The following is a 12348-nucleotide window of genomic DNA, read 5'->3' on the forward strand; positions in this document are numbered from 1 at the left end:
TGCCTGCTAACAAAGGCCAATGACCCAAAGAGCACCATGGCGAACTTTGCTGCACACAGACAGCTCTGCAACTTAAAGGCAGTCTAAATGAAAAACAATGACATTCTCATGTACACTGGTCAGCTGACAGTATTATAGACAGACAGCAAGTCTGATTCTAGCTCAATTATTATTGATGACCTTAAGTAGATGCTGGTATTTCTAGAGAACTGATACCACAACAGAAAAAGAAGTCATCCTAAGAGCATTTAAGAGAAACAGACATAAGTCCTACCAGAAAGGATAACATTGCCAGGGTACTACTCCAAATGCTTGTTTGGATCAGAAGTGGTGCTAACTTTAGAATGGAACCCACGGAAAGGACTTGCAAACACTGCTAATGACTGAAATTCATCTGGCATGGGACAACACTTGGGTATCACTGCGTAACAGAGAGTGCTGCAGACACATCAGTTACTTCAGTGCCTTCTCCAGCCTCTAATTTATTACTGGTGCACAGTAAACTGTTCACACCCTGAACAGTTGTGCACTAGTTTTACGCACTGTTAAAAGGATGCCACATTTAATTTAAAGATGCCTACATTTCAGCACACTGTGAAGTAGCCAAACATACCACTGAATTGGAAGAGTACTCCGTGATATTTGAACTGATAATATACAAGAGGATCTTATTACTTAATATGAAAAAAATTCATTGTCTAACAAAATTCCAGTCAAAGCAAGGAGAGAATACCCAAGCTCAGACAACTATGCCTATTTCCCCTTCACCCACTGAAGAATAAGACTCATGATTTTTGAATTCTTATGGTTCTCAATCTTCAATTTTATGGCATTAAAAATAAAAAACTAAATTGAAGGGCTACTGCCCTAAAAAGCAAAAGCCTTCCAAAAAATTAGTTGCTTGTGCTGTTATCTAGCCCACTGTAACAGAAGGAGCAGGAGTGAGCATTTTTCTTTCTCTGTAAAGTTTGTATGTTCTGTATTTCTACTGTTTGTGTACTGCCTATTTCATTGTTTCTCCTGTGCACAGAGAGAACTAACACACATTTCTGCTCTTTGCGCATTTCTTCTCTATAACAAGAGAAAAAGATGCTTTTCCCAGAGCAAAATTCAGACTGGAAAAAGCAGAGGGAACATCTGATTCGGGAGCTCAATAATCATATTTAAATGAAACAGTTAATTTGGGGATCTTCTGTGTTCTCTGAGTTCCTAAGGTGCATTCAGGAGATATTTTCCATTTTCTCAAATTGAAGGAGTAGATACTTCACCAATAAACACACATGATTAAGAAAAACCCCACAGACAATATTGTCAGAAAAGACCATGGTTCTAGTTCCATAAAAAGTACCTGGCACTGCCAGCCAGGTAATAAAATCATGGAATTCTGTAAGGCTAACACTAGGTGCTGGCAGTTTTTGGACAGTGACCTGGTTACTGCCATCAAGAAGGAACAGATGCACCGGAAGCCCTCTACTACTAGTCAGACAATAAGGTAAACCTCAGGAAGACAATCTAATTGACTAGATGGTAAAGGCTAGGGATTTTAGCCTTCTGGAGCCTTCACATCACAAACCAGTTAGGAAGAGGTAAAAAGGAAGAGGTGAGGCAATCCTAAATCACATGGGAAGTAAGCAAAAGAACCAAAAATGGCTTTATCCAGGTCCATCAAGTGTCTCTTGAATATTTCAGCAACAGTACAGCAGCCTTTAACTTAGAAAAGTTTTGGTTCAGTTACAGCCAGAAATATTCCCACTGGTTTTAGAGCCAACACTTAAACCAGGAAGCCATCTCCTGCCTTCCCTGTGACCCAGCTTAGGATCTGATCCATTTTGTGAATCTTCCAGTGACCATGAGTACAAAATTTGTATGTGTGGGTCTCATACAGGTTCACCAGCATGCCATGGGTACCACCGGAACATCTCGATAAACTAGATCACAAATTTAAGCTTTCAACCACTGCCAAGCATCCACCATTACACTTTCTTCGTCCCATCCATCTGCTATGCAGTCTATCAGTCACTTTGCCATTTGCTTCTCTTTCTACCAATATTTTGGAAGTGACAAATGTATTTCTAAAGGACAAAGCAAGATGACCTTCGAAACACAAACATCTAAGATGACTGGGAGACATTAGCCAAAGAAAAGAAAACAAATCAAGTGATACGACAGCCACTTTTTGAAACACCTCAACTTCATATGCTGTTCTTCACATTCACCTATGCCCTCGGGAAGAGTCTGAACACTGGAAAAGAGGGTTACCTTTAATTAAGACAACTTGTTGACATAAGTAAGATATTTTCCTTTCTTGCCTATTATTCCATTCCCTCATGGCTGCTTGCATCAGGCTATGCCACTAGATTAAAGAATAAGTAGTAAGTGGTTATCTGTGGCCAGAAGCAGCAAGTGAGGCTGCAGTGGGGATGCTGGAACTGTTCTCACAGCCAGAGGCTAGCTAAAGGCTCAGCTCCCACCTCTGTAGGATCCATCAAAGCCTGCACAACAAACAGCCCTTCAAGCTCTAATGTTCTATTTTTTTAAATCCAAGCCAGAATCAAAAAGAATATCCTCCATCAGGGGATGACCCTACAGTACTGGACATTCAAAGACCCTTCCCATAGTATTGCCAGCTGACAAAGCCATGCAGATTTTTTTTTTTACACTACAAAACCCAAAACAATGCTGCAAAACAAGTCACTACAGACCCCTGACCATGAAGAAAATAAATCCTGACTTCCAAATCAGCTATACATTCACAGAACACCTGCTTACCCGTATATTCTTCAAGTGTGTCTCCTGTTTCAGGTGACTGTGTGACCTCTGTTGGTCCTGTAGCCATGATGTAGTCACTGAAAAAGAGATGAAAGCATCAGTTATATTTTTGCCTACCTTCCTAGTAGAATATGGTCCCACCTAGCATGAAAAAAAAAGAATATAGTGGGATCCTTTCTGAAGGTCCATACCCAAACTCTGATCACAGACACAGCTCACACACTTTTTTGCACTTTGGCCACAGAACTTCTACTCATTTTTCAGTAACATACCTCCAGCCAAAACTAACAAACCAGTTTAACTTCTTAGCAGTACCTCTGTCTTTTTAGGAAACCAGGACCAAAGTTTGCATTAATGAAAGATGTCATTAAACTTGCTCAGCAAAGACTGTGATGCTTCCCAGTCTCAGAATAACGAGCCTTTATGACTGCTCTTCACTAGAGCATGACAGCTCCATGCTACTGTAAAACACACCCACAAATAAGTGCTCTGCTGCCAAGGGTTCATGTGTTCCAGTGTCCTCACAGCAGGCACCAGTCTAGTCTGTCAGCATTATTAAAATTAGTTAAGCATCAGCACTGAAGCATCATCCTGAGCTATGCTACATCAGTGGAAACCGATAGATCAAATTTATTTTGGATCCAGTGCAATCAGCTTCTAGCCACAAGCTTTGAAACCTTATCGCAGGCAGGGCTATTGATCAACCAAATTAGCTGATGGCATCATCTTCCTGCTCGATGAAAACAAAAGTGCAGCCTAGTTTTAAGATCATTCAATGTTAACTGGCTCCACTTTGTATTTTCCAAGACTCCCAAATGGGTGTCTGTCGGAGACAAAAGAATTAAGCTGCAGACTGTTAAAGTACAAATGTCAAGCAACAATGGAAATGTGACAGTTTAGCAGGGCAGCTCGTAAATACTGGCTTTTTTTCTGGGAGATATCTAGATGATACATTTACATAGTTAGCAGTTCCAGTATACTTTGTCAGGACTTAAAGAGTAAGAAATCTTTACAAACAAATGAAAATACCCAGCAACCAATCCTGCTCCCCTTTCTGCACAGACCTCATCTAACATTTTTCCACCTCAAAGTGGTGTAAGAACACCGCCAAGACAAGCATCTCAACAGCAAGCAAGATTATGATTCTGTACAAATTTGGTCCATCAGTAAACTATTCTATTTCGTCTCTACCACCCACACACTCTATAACCTGTCATACCCCAAAGCACTGGGACTTTCCTGTGAGCCCACGTCCTCAGATAGCCTTAAAAGATAAGGTGCAGACAATCAGAGGCAGAGGTGGTGGGACTGTCACCAAAAAAAAAGGGAGGGGAGCAGACCATGGAGATAAGAGGCAGAGTTCCTGCAAAACCAGACCACAGAGTAAGCTTTCCCTGTACCAGCCACCCAGATACACAGACTGCCATGCTGCTGAACGTAGGGAGAAAGGGAGGAGATAGACTGGAGTGGTTCTCTGTTTTATAACAGATCATCTGTGAGCAGTGAACACAGGAATGCATTAACATACTGTAGTTCTAAACAAACTCATTCAACTTACTAAAATCAGTGAAAAAGTCATTGCAGCAACCAGAAATGGTTACATCTTTTCAAAATAAGACACACAGGAAGTTCTTGAAACAATTGTGTTAGATATACTGAGAAGCAACAAAAACAAAGACTTGTAAGATTTTTTCCCTTTTGGATTATCATAACCATTCAACTCTTCTCCCTTTTCTTGCCTCACATCTCATCACTTATCCATGAAAATGTGCACATTTTGATTAAAGTGTTCATCAGCAGACTTTCTCATAGACTATTTCTCCACATTATAATGAAACTCAGCTCAAATTTTCCCGCTCAACTTCATACACCATGCACATTGACCATGTTAGATTTTTCTTGAGGGGAAGGGAAGTGCATCTGAAGTAAAATATCAAGAAAGCATTCAACAAACTTACAAGGACAAACTGGCAAGTCCCTTCTTCTGCTTTACCCACCTGCAATAAAATCAAAGCAAGAGAAAATGCTGCTTTCAGATCAACCTTTGTTACCACCAGCTCTACATTCATTTGAATTACTCAATCATTTCAGCTGATCACTCAGAATCCCTCCAGCCTTTAGAAATATTTTGACTGCTACATTTATTATAACTGCAAGCATTTACTTCCAATTGGTTTATCTTTTATACAAGTAGAACTGTAATTGTAAAGCAGTTCAGCTCTGAGGCAGTCTCTTCACAGTCAAGTCAGCTCCAGCATTAACTCGATTTTACAGCTGAGTTCTCTGAAGCATGTGGAGGTCAAGTGTCAATTGCAAGGGTGCACTGGTTGTTGGCAAATATGCCCCATTTAGGACCTAATGGTTTGGTGCCTCATCGCAGTATCATCTTTTTCCAATGAACTGAACATCACAGATTTTTCCAAGCTTTACGTTAGCAATGACCAGGAAAAGATACACATTTACAGCAAAGTGTAAGTCCCACCATTAAAAGCTTGATGATACACCTGAAGGAAAGTTGGCAATTAACACTTGGACTTCAAATTCTGGTGGCAGTGAGTTGTACTTTACAGAAAAGAGCTAGCAAATGCTCTGAGCAGCAAACCCTAAACTGGATCAAAGTAATGCAGAAAAAGAGGACAAAACCCCATCAATACAAATACATGTGAGTGCACAGGCATTAACTTATCGAACCTTCAGACATTCACCACTTCCAGGCCTTAATGACAGCTGACAGATGCAGTGTCAGGATGTGTCAATACCATGTACACTCAGTTCAGTCAGCTGTACTAACCATGTGCACCCTGAGAGCTTTCCCAGAGCATTATGCCATTAGAGACAAAGTTTTAAACAAACGCTGTAGGCATATGGATTTTCAGTGATAAAAACATCAGGTTAAACAAATGCCCTTTTAGAGCACTACTTCTGATATTCTTCAGGCTAGTTGATGCTAGAGGACAGCATCCCTCACATAGCAATGAAGGAGACTGTCTTCTCAGTGGGGGAGCCATCAGGCAGGGACAGATGATAGCTATGGCCAGCCAAGGTAGCAGAGTTGTCAAGTCACGCCTCCTGTTTGCTTCCTAGTAAAAGTGGAACAGTGGGCATATTTCCTCATTCTACAACTTTCTAGTCATGCTCTTAGTCCTCTCTCAAACAGCATTTGCAATCCCTGCATACGCACAGGCCTCCTGTTGCAGAGGTACAATACAAAGAAGATGCTCAGTCTCTGCTAGACACCTTAAAAACCAGACCTGGTCCTGCCTCCCTGCACCAATTCCCATGTAAAGCCATGGAAAAGACTGTATCTACTGAGAGCAGCAAGGATTGACTCCAAGGTGTTCGTCTTCCCTTGTACAGTTTGATGGGCTGGATTATTATACCTAAGAATGAATTACTTGCAAGTATTCAAGTGGCTTCCTATATAGATGCAATCACAACAATCGACCTGACATTACTAGACCCTGTTTGCATTGCAAGGGTGTATTTTAAAGCAATAAAATTCCTATAAAGTTGGAGAACTTGCTTTACTTTCAAAGCAGGACACAGGACATAGCGATCACCACTCAGCTGGTTTCATGGTTCAAATCTAGGCTCCCTAGTATCCCATACAAAACTTCCATTAATAACCCTACTGTGTTGCATTCACTTGGAGCTCCTTGACTCATTAAAGGAACTAATGAGCCTAAAGGTTAAAAAAAAAAAAAGAAATCTCCAGGAAGAGGAGAAATATCCTTGTCTCCCTTTTAGAAGCTGGGGCAGCTGCAGATATTTGCAGTGCGCTATGGGAAGGCAGTGATAGGACAAAAGAAATAAAGTCCCAGCGTGGTGTTCTGACCATTCCCTTTTTGTTGCTGAGTACATTACTGAATATGTACCTCGTGGGAGGTAGAGGAGAATGCTAAAAGAAGACAAGCCAATTCCCTTTCAGTGCTTGGTTTGTGTATTTAAGGACTCCTGGGAAGTTAACACTGTACAGGACTCATGCTTCCTGCATTTAACAAAGGCCCAAGACAAACAAAAACACTTTCTGCTCAGCCTCAGAAAAGGGACAGAGCCTCCTTGCTGTCTCTCCAGTGGAGCAGAAGACTTGGAGACTGCCCAGCAAGCAAGCTCCTACCCCAACTTCAGTGCTTCTTCAGCTTCATTCCCATGCTTCTGTACAAGCATTCTGGAAGATCTTATGACAGAGTGATCAAAGGAGATGCTGAAGCCTAAACAGCCCCTTTCCTATCAACTAAATGCTTGAGGAAATAAAGACTCAAGAATACGAGGCACTGCATTCAGTTAGCATCTTCATAGCCTATAGGAGACAGACAATGGCAAGCAGCCAAGAGGAAGAGAAGAAATTTTTGCCTAGAGCTTTTAAAGATCAATTTCCTTCATGCTACAAAAATTATGTGAAATCAAGCTTATGCTCCAGATTTCAGGACACACATTTTGCACAGCAAGATGGATCAGCAGAGGAAAACGCACACCCCTCATCTGGTCCTCTAGGCCACCACCCTGCAGCCAGCCCCCCCCCCGAACATGCTCCAAAGCTACTGAAGGACCTCAAAGAAAGCCCCTCTATTTCTTCTGAACACCAAGTTTCAAAGAAACACAGAATGCAAGATGGTTTAGTATTCAGAATACATTCTGCAGCAAAAGGTGACTGACAGGTTAAATTTGTACTGTATCTTATTAAAGCACACGAGACGACTTTGTTCTGACAAAATGTGGTTAATTGCTTCCCTCCCTGGGAACCCTGCAAGGAACTATCAATGAACTCACTAATCCAACAATTAAATGAAGTTCACCCTCTGCAGCTCCACAGAACAGGATTTCAGAGTCAACCATAAAGCAACAGCAGAGCCAGCAAGATTTCTATTCAATTTTCACACCCCTTGAGCATATCAGAAACCCAACAAACAAAGCTCCCTTTGCTCTCCATGCAATGAGCCGAGCAAACTGCACTTCAAGTTCCACATTCAGGGAACATGCTGAATAGTGTGGGTTCCCACAAAAACTTTGCTGAAACAGACTACAACCCAACATGATGGAAGGAACTGGGATCTGACCTTGCACAGCTGATTACATTGTACTCTGTTCTATAGTGTTTCCAGGATGAAATTCCCAGGGGGTTTTGCCAGTTCTTAGCTGACAAATCCTAGTCAGACCATGACTGTTTCAGGTAGGCATCAGAGAGCAGCACGATCAGCAGCTTATATTACCACACTTGCTACTGCCTCCACTACCAGTGACAGAAGGAGTTTACAAAGTTAATGAATATTGCTCTTGTAATATGCACCAAAGGAGGGAGGGTTTAAGGACATTTAAGGTCCTTTTCCAAGGATCAGAAATAATACAGCAATAGTAGCTGCGAGGAAGTCTGGATAAGCAACTAGGTAGTATTTAATATCAATAAAATACTCTCCCAGCATCAAGTAGGAGGCCATAATTCCCCACAGCAACAGACAACATTCAGCTCTGACCCCCGATGAGATATCCAGAGCAAACAACCATCAACATAAAGAGATCTACTCACAGCTTTCACACTTTGCATTCGAACACCCCCTCACCACCCTGTGTCCCCACACCTTGGCTTCTCTGAGAAGGCATGCCAGAAGACAGGTCCCAGTGTGCTGAACTCTTTTCACCTACATTCTGCTTTGAGAAGCCTCTGCCTGACAGCGATTCTGAAGGATTTCTGCAATTCAGCAGTGCCTGAAGCATTATGTGCTGCCCTCCCAGCGCGCGTGTGTGTAACACTAATGGAAAGCAGCTGGTGGGCTGAAGCTGACTTAAGAAAAAAAAAAGTAACAGGAGGAAATGCCTTTCATACAGTCACACAGGCTTAGTCTGTAATTGTGAGAGAAGCCAAAAGGATAAGAAGGGGGAAGGGCAAATGAGAGAAAAACATTCAAAAGCTACTAGAGAAAGCAATGGAAATGCACTCTGCTACCAGTGCAGGAACTGAGAGAGTAAATGCCTCTGTCCCATGCCTGTCCCCACAGACTCATGCCCTCTCAGCAGCCATGCCATTTGCTAAACCACTGCAGAAGGGTCTCTCTGCAGTGGAGACATGACTGCAGTATATATACACAGACCTGTGGTACCTTAAACATGAGGCAGGGAGCAGTAGTAGAGCAACTGTTGGCTTGTACTCGGTTTGAGAGGCCAAACTGAAGTCCAAGATACCACAGTTTTGTGACACTTGGCACCCACGCCAGAGAGATTATGCTGGTTTGGACATATCACTTCAAGCTGGCCTCATACAGCTAATTACTCTGCAGTGCTTATTAGCGTGACCTGGTGTAGGTGCTGTCAGTGCAAGGATCTCCACTGCAAGTCGGTAGCTGCTCAGACAGTAGAGCAGATATCTGCCTCTTTGCCAAAAACTAAGTCAAATATTTCTGAATAGCCCATCCTGATAAATTTATCATAATTTTTCTAGTGCATTTTCTGATCTGCACCAATCAGGAGAAATATGACAGAACTTTGCTCAAATCAAGACTAGCACCAACATAGTCACGATCTAAGCACACCCAAGAACTCAACCAACATTTTGGGCCCAGACTGCCTCCATTTTAAAAGAATGTACATTAAACAACTTGGTTGAATTGCACCATTTGGCATTAGCATAGGAATAAGTTGGTGCTATTCCCATGTAGTAATTCCTTTTCTTCACACTACCACACTGGGGAAATTGCAGGAAACAGCTGGAATGAGGATCTTCTACTCTTCCTAAAAAGAAGTAAAAGCAGCAGCAGAGTCATCCAGCAACTGTGTTAAGGAGCTAGTACGTTGCCAGCAGCAGCAGGCACTCTCAGATCTACTTGACATGGATACATTGGGAGTAGTTGGGAAGGAAGGGGAACATGCATTTAAAAATCAAGGAGGATGTAACCAAAGGCTGCCTTGGACAGTTTGGGAGCCTCACCCAGTGAGCATTACTGCCTTTGGAAACAGTTTCAAGAGCGAAGCAACAGGAAATGTCAAGCCACAATCACTAAATAGCAGACATGCCTCATGGTAATGGGAGTCAAGATGTCAGCATGAAGTAAAGCTTATTGCCTCTGCCTCCCCGTGTGACAAATGCAACAAATACGCATCATCTTCCATGCCAGACCTGGTGCTGTGCATATCTGCGCACTGTTTTCTACCTTCTGTGTGCTTTTTACTCCCTTTCCAAGCTTCTAATTGACTTTGTTCCACCTGTGGCCTCCCAGCATAAAGACAGATGACTGATACCTGACCTGTGATGAGTAAAGCCCTGGAAGTCCACAGGCTGCTTTGCAGGGATCACCAAAAGGTAGCTAAGGAAAGGAGTTTACCATCAGCTGGCTTCAACATGCTCTACAAGAGCTTGAAAAATCGTGTTGTCTGATAAAATTCCATGGGAATTTCCAATATCTGCAAACTGTGAAGGTGACTATTATTAGTTTAGACAGCAAAATCTTTGAGACAGCTCATCTTTTAAACATATGCTTGCAGATGGAGACTACTGAGCTGAGACTTGGGAGAACTGGCTGATTTTCCTGGCTCTATCACTGGATAACAGGGCAAATTACCGGACTGCTGATGGTAGCAGAGTTATTTATTGCTTAGCCTCGAGTTTCTTTACCTGTGGAATCGAGATGGTCACAATGAATGCCTGGAAAGCTTAATGATCCCTGTGGATGAGCTAAGCACTGTCTCCACTATAGGAGACCAACATGCCAGAATCAAACCAATTGACACTGCTATCAAGTGCTACCACTACACAAAAGATAATAACAAAACCCACAAAATTATGCAAGAGCAGCCTGCATACCTGCCATACCCCTCACTTGAGTCTCATACTGATTTCCAAGATCTTATTCTAACAAAATGAGAAAAATCATTACATCCTGTGCCTGAAAAACAGTCTGGAGACATTTTTACCCAATTAAGCTGTTTGAATATTGCAGGGAAACGAGGCTGAAACAATAGCAAATGGAATGCCAGAACTGAAACATGGCACTTTAGGCTATGTCTAAAGCTTTTTTTTTTCTTTTTTTCTTTTTTTTTTAAGGTTTTTCCAAAACAGACACCCCTCAATTTGGTTAAAGAACAGCTTGAGGATTGGAAAAATAATTAAAAAAAAAAATACCTTCAGATACCCCAAACTTCCAGGACACATTTCTTCCAAGAGGAGACAAAACAGATATTTAATGCCCAAGAATTCAAAGTGCACTGGAAAAAAAGAGAGGCTATAAGAGGAATTTCCAGGGTGAACTGTGTTACAAATTTTCACTCTGAAGATCAAAGTGCCACAGAAACAGTCAGCCATCTTTTGGCTATAAAAGAGCAAATAAAACACAGGCTTTGTGGTCTCAGATGCTGCCTTTGGCAGGAAACTCAGGAAATCTCTCTTCATATGAAGTTCCAAAACCTAGCTAGAGCAACATCTACTGCCTGCGCACATATACAAATAAAAGCAAGACCAGCTCCTTCCTATGTTGAAAGATACTGTCTGGCTGGCTAAACCCACCGCCCCTGGGTATTTCTGGAATTCAGACCCCATTTTGGCTCCTGATGAAGAAAGGCCTGTGGTGGCTTCCATGCTTACAGAAGGAGCTCTTCTGTAGTTGTGTCTCCCCTCTTTTGCTCTAAAGGAAACCTCCTGCTGTCCCTGCTCTTCTCTCCTGGTTGCTTCTCTCTAGAGCCTCAAGTTAGTCAACTTCTGAAGTACACTTGGTCTGGAAGCACATGGAGAACTGTCAGAGCCAAGGGAGATCATGCATGTGCTTAAAGCAGTCCCTGAGCCATTTCTGTCCCAAGGGCATCTACTGACTTTTCTCTTTAGTATGAGCAACCACTAAAAAGGGACCCCAATTCTCCAGGATTGGAGACACAAATACCTCTAAAATAAAATAATATAAATTAAGATTACCTGAACTAATGCTGTTTTGCACCAATGGAATACCAAGCTATGTTCAACAGTGTTTTAAAGAAGGTATGATAAAATCAGGGAGCAAAGAGAGTACATGACAGAAAACATGACAGAAAAACCCAGGAAGATGACACCAAAGACAAGGACTGCAAGAGGGTACTGACAACTAGGCAATGGGGAGGGAATCAGGTGTGGACAGACCTTCTGTAAGACCTTCACATGCCAAGTCTTCAAGAAAGGAAGCAATAAGACAATTTGCATCATTCAAAGGAAAGAAATGAAACTTCCACTTCTTGAGCATTCTTTTCACTAAACTGATATGACGGAAAGTAGTTCGACTGCTAGGGTGAACCAGCAAACAATTCCTCTGCACCTCCATCAGATCTGTATTTTCCCACCTTCATGGTTAGCTTGACAATGAACACGATGTCTGCATCATAATTCTGGCCTAGAGCATTCAAATACATCTCATTTGCATCTGAGCTACTGTAGGGATCAAAACCGTGTTGTTAGATGAGTGATACTTACAAGCCATGGCAAAAGTGTAGTGTTACATATTTTTGAGAATGAGTAAGCATAAATGCATTAATCATGAATAAAAGTCAAACATTTATTTCACTAATTAGCACCAGATCCCTGAAACTCAGAAGCCAAAAGAAACAACCACCACAAAAAATAAGCTGGAA

The 12348-nt window shown here is 41.9% G+C and overlaps 1 protein-coding gene across 7 annotated transcripts in view; it reads right to left on the reverse strand.

Annotated features, from left to right (window-relative positions):
• KIAA1210 (KIAA1210 ortholog) overlaps window positions 1-12348 on the reverse strand; it is a 60877-nt gene that overhangs the window by 24532 nt on the left and 23997 nt on the right. For 3 of the 7 annotated variants that reach the window (XM_061358041.1, XM_061358037.1, XM_061358036.1), the window contains exon 2: window positions 2770-2846. In XM_061358041.1, coding sequence (XP_061214025.1) covers window positions 2770-2836 — 67 coding nt within the window. In that variant the 5' untranslated portion in view covers window positions 2837-2846. Of the gene's footprint in view, window positions 1-2769; window positions 2847-4727; window positions 4767-8345; window positions 8534-12348 lie in introns of those variants that run through there. The other 4 variants (XM_061358035.1, XM_061358034.1, XM_061358039.1 and 1 more) reach the window with 4 other exon arrangements.

The sequence above is a fragment of the Neopsephotus bourkii genome, unplaced genomic scaffold, assembly GCF_033783945.1.
Source record: "Neopsephotus bourkii isolate Nb327-2 ecotype Australia unplaced genomic scaffold, CSIRO-AGI_Nbou_v1 NB_936, whole genome shotgun sequence".
NCBI classification, from domain to species: domain Eukaryota; kingdom Metazoa; phylum Chordata; class Aves; order Psittaciformes; family Psittacidae; genus Neopsephotus; species Neopsephotus bourkii.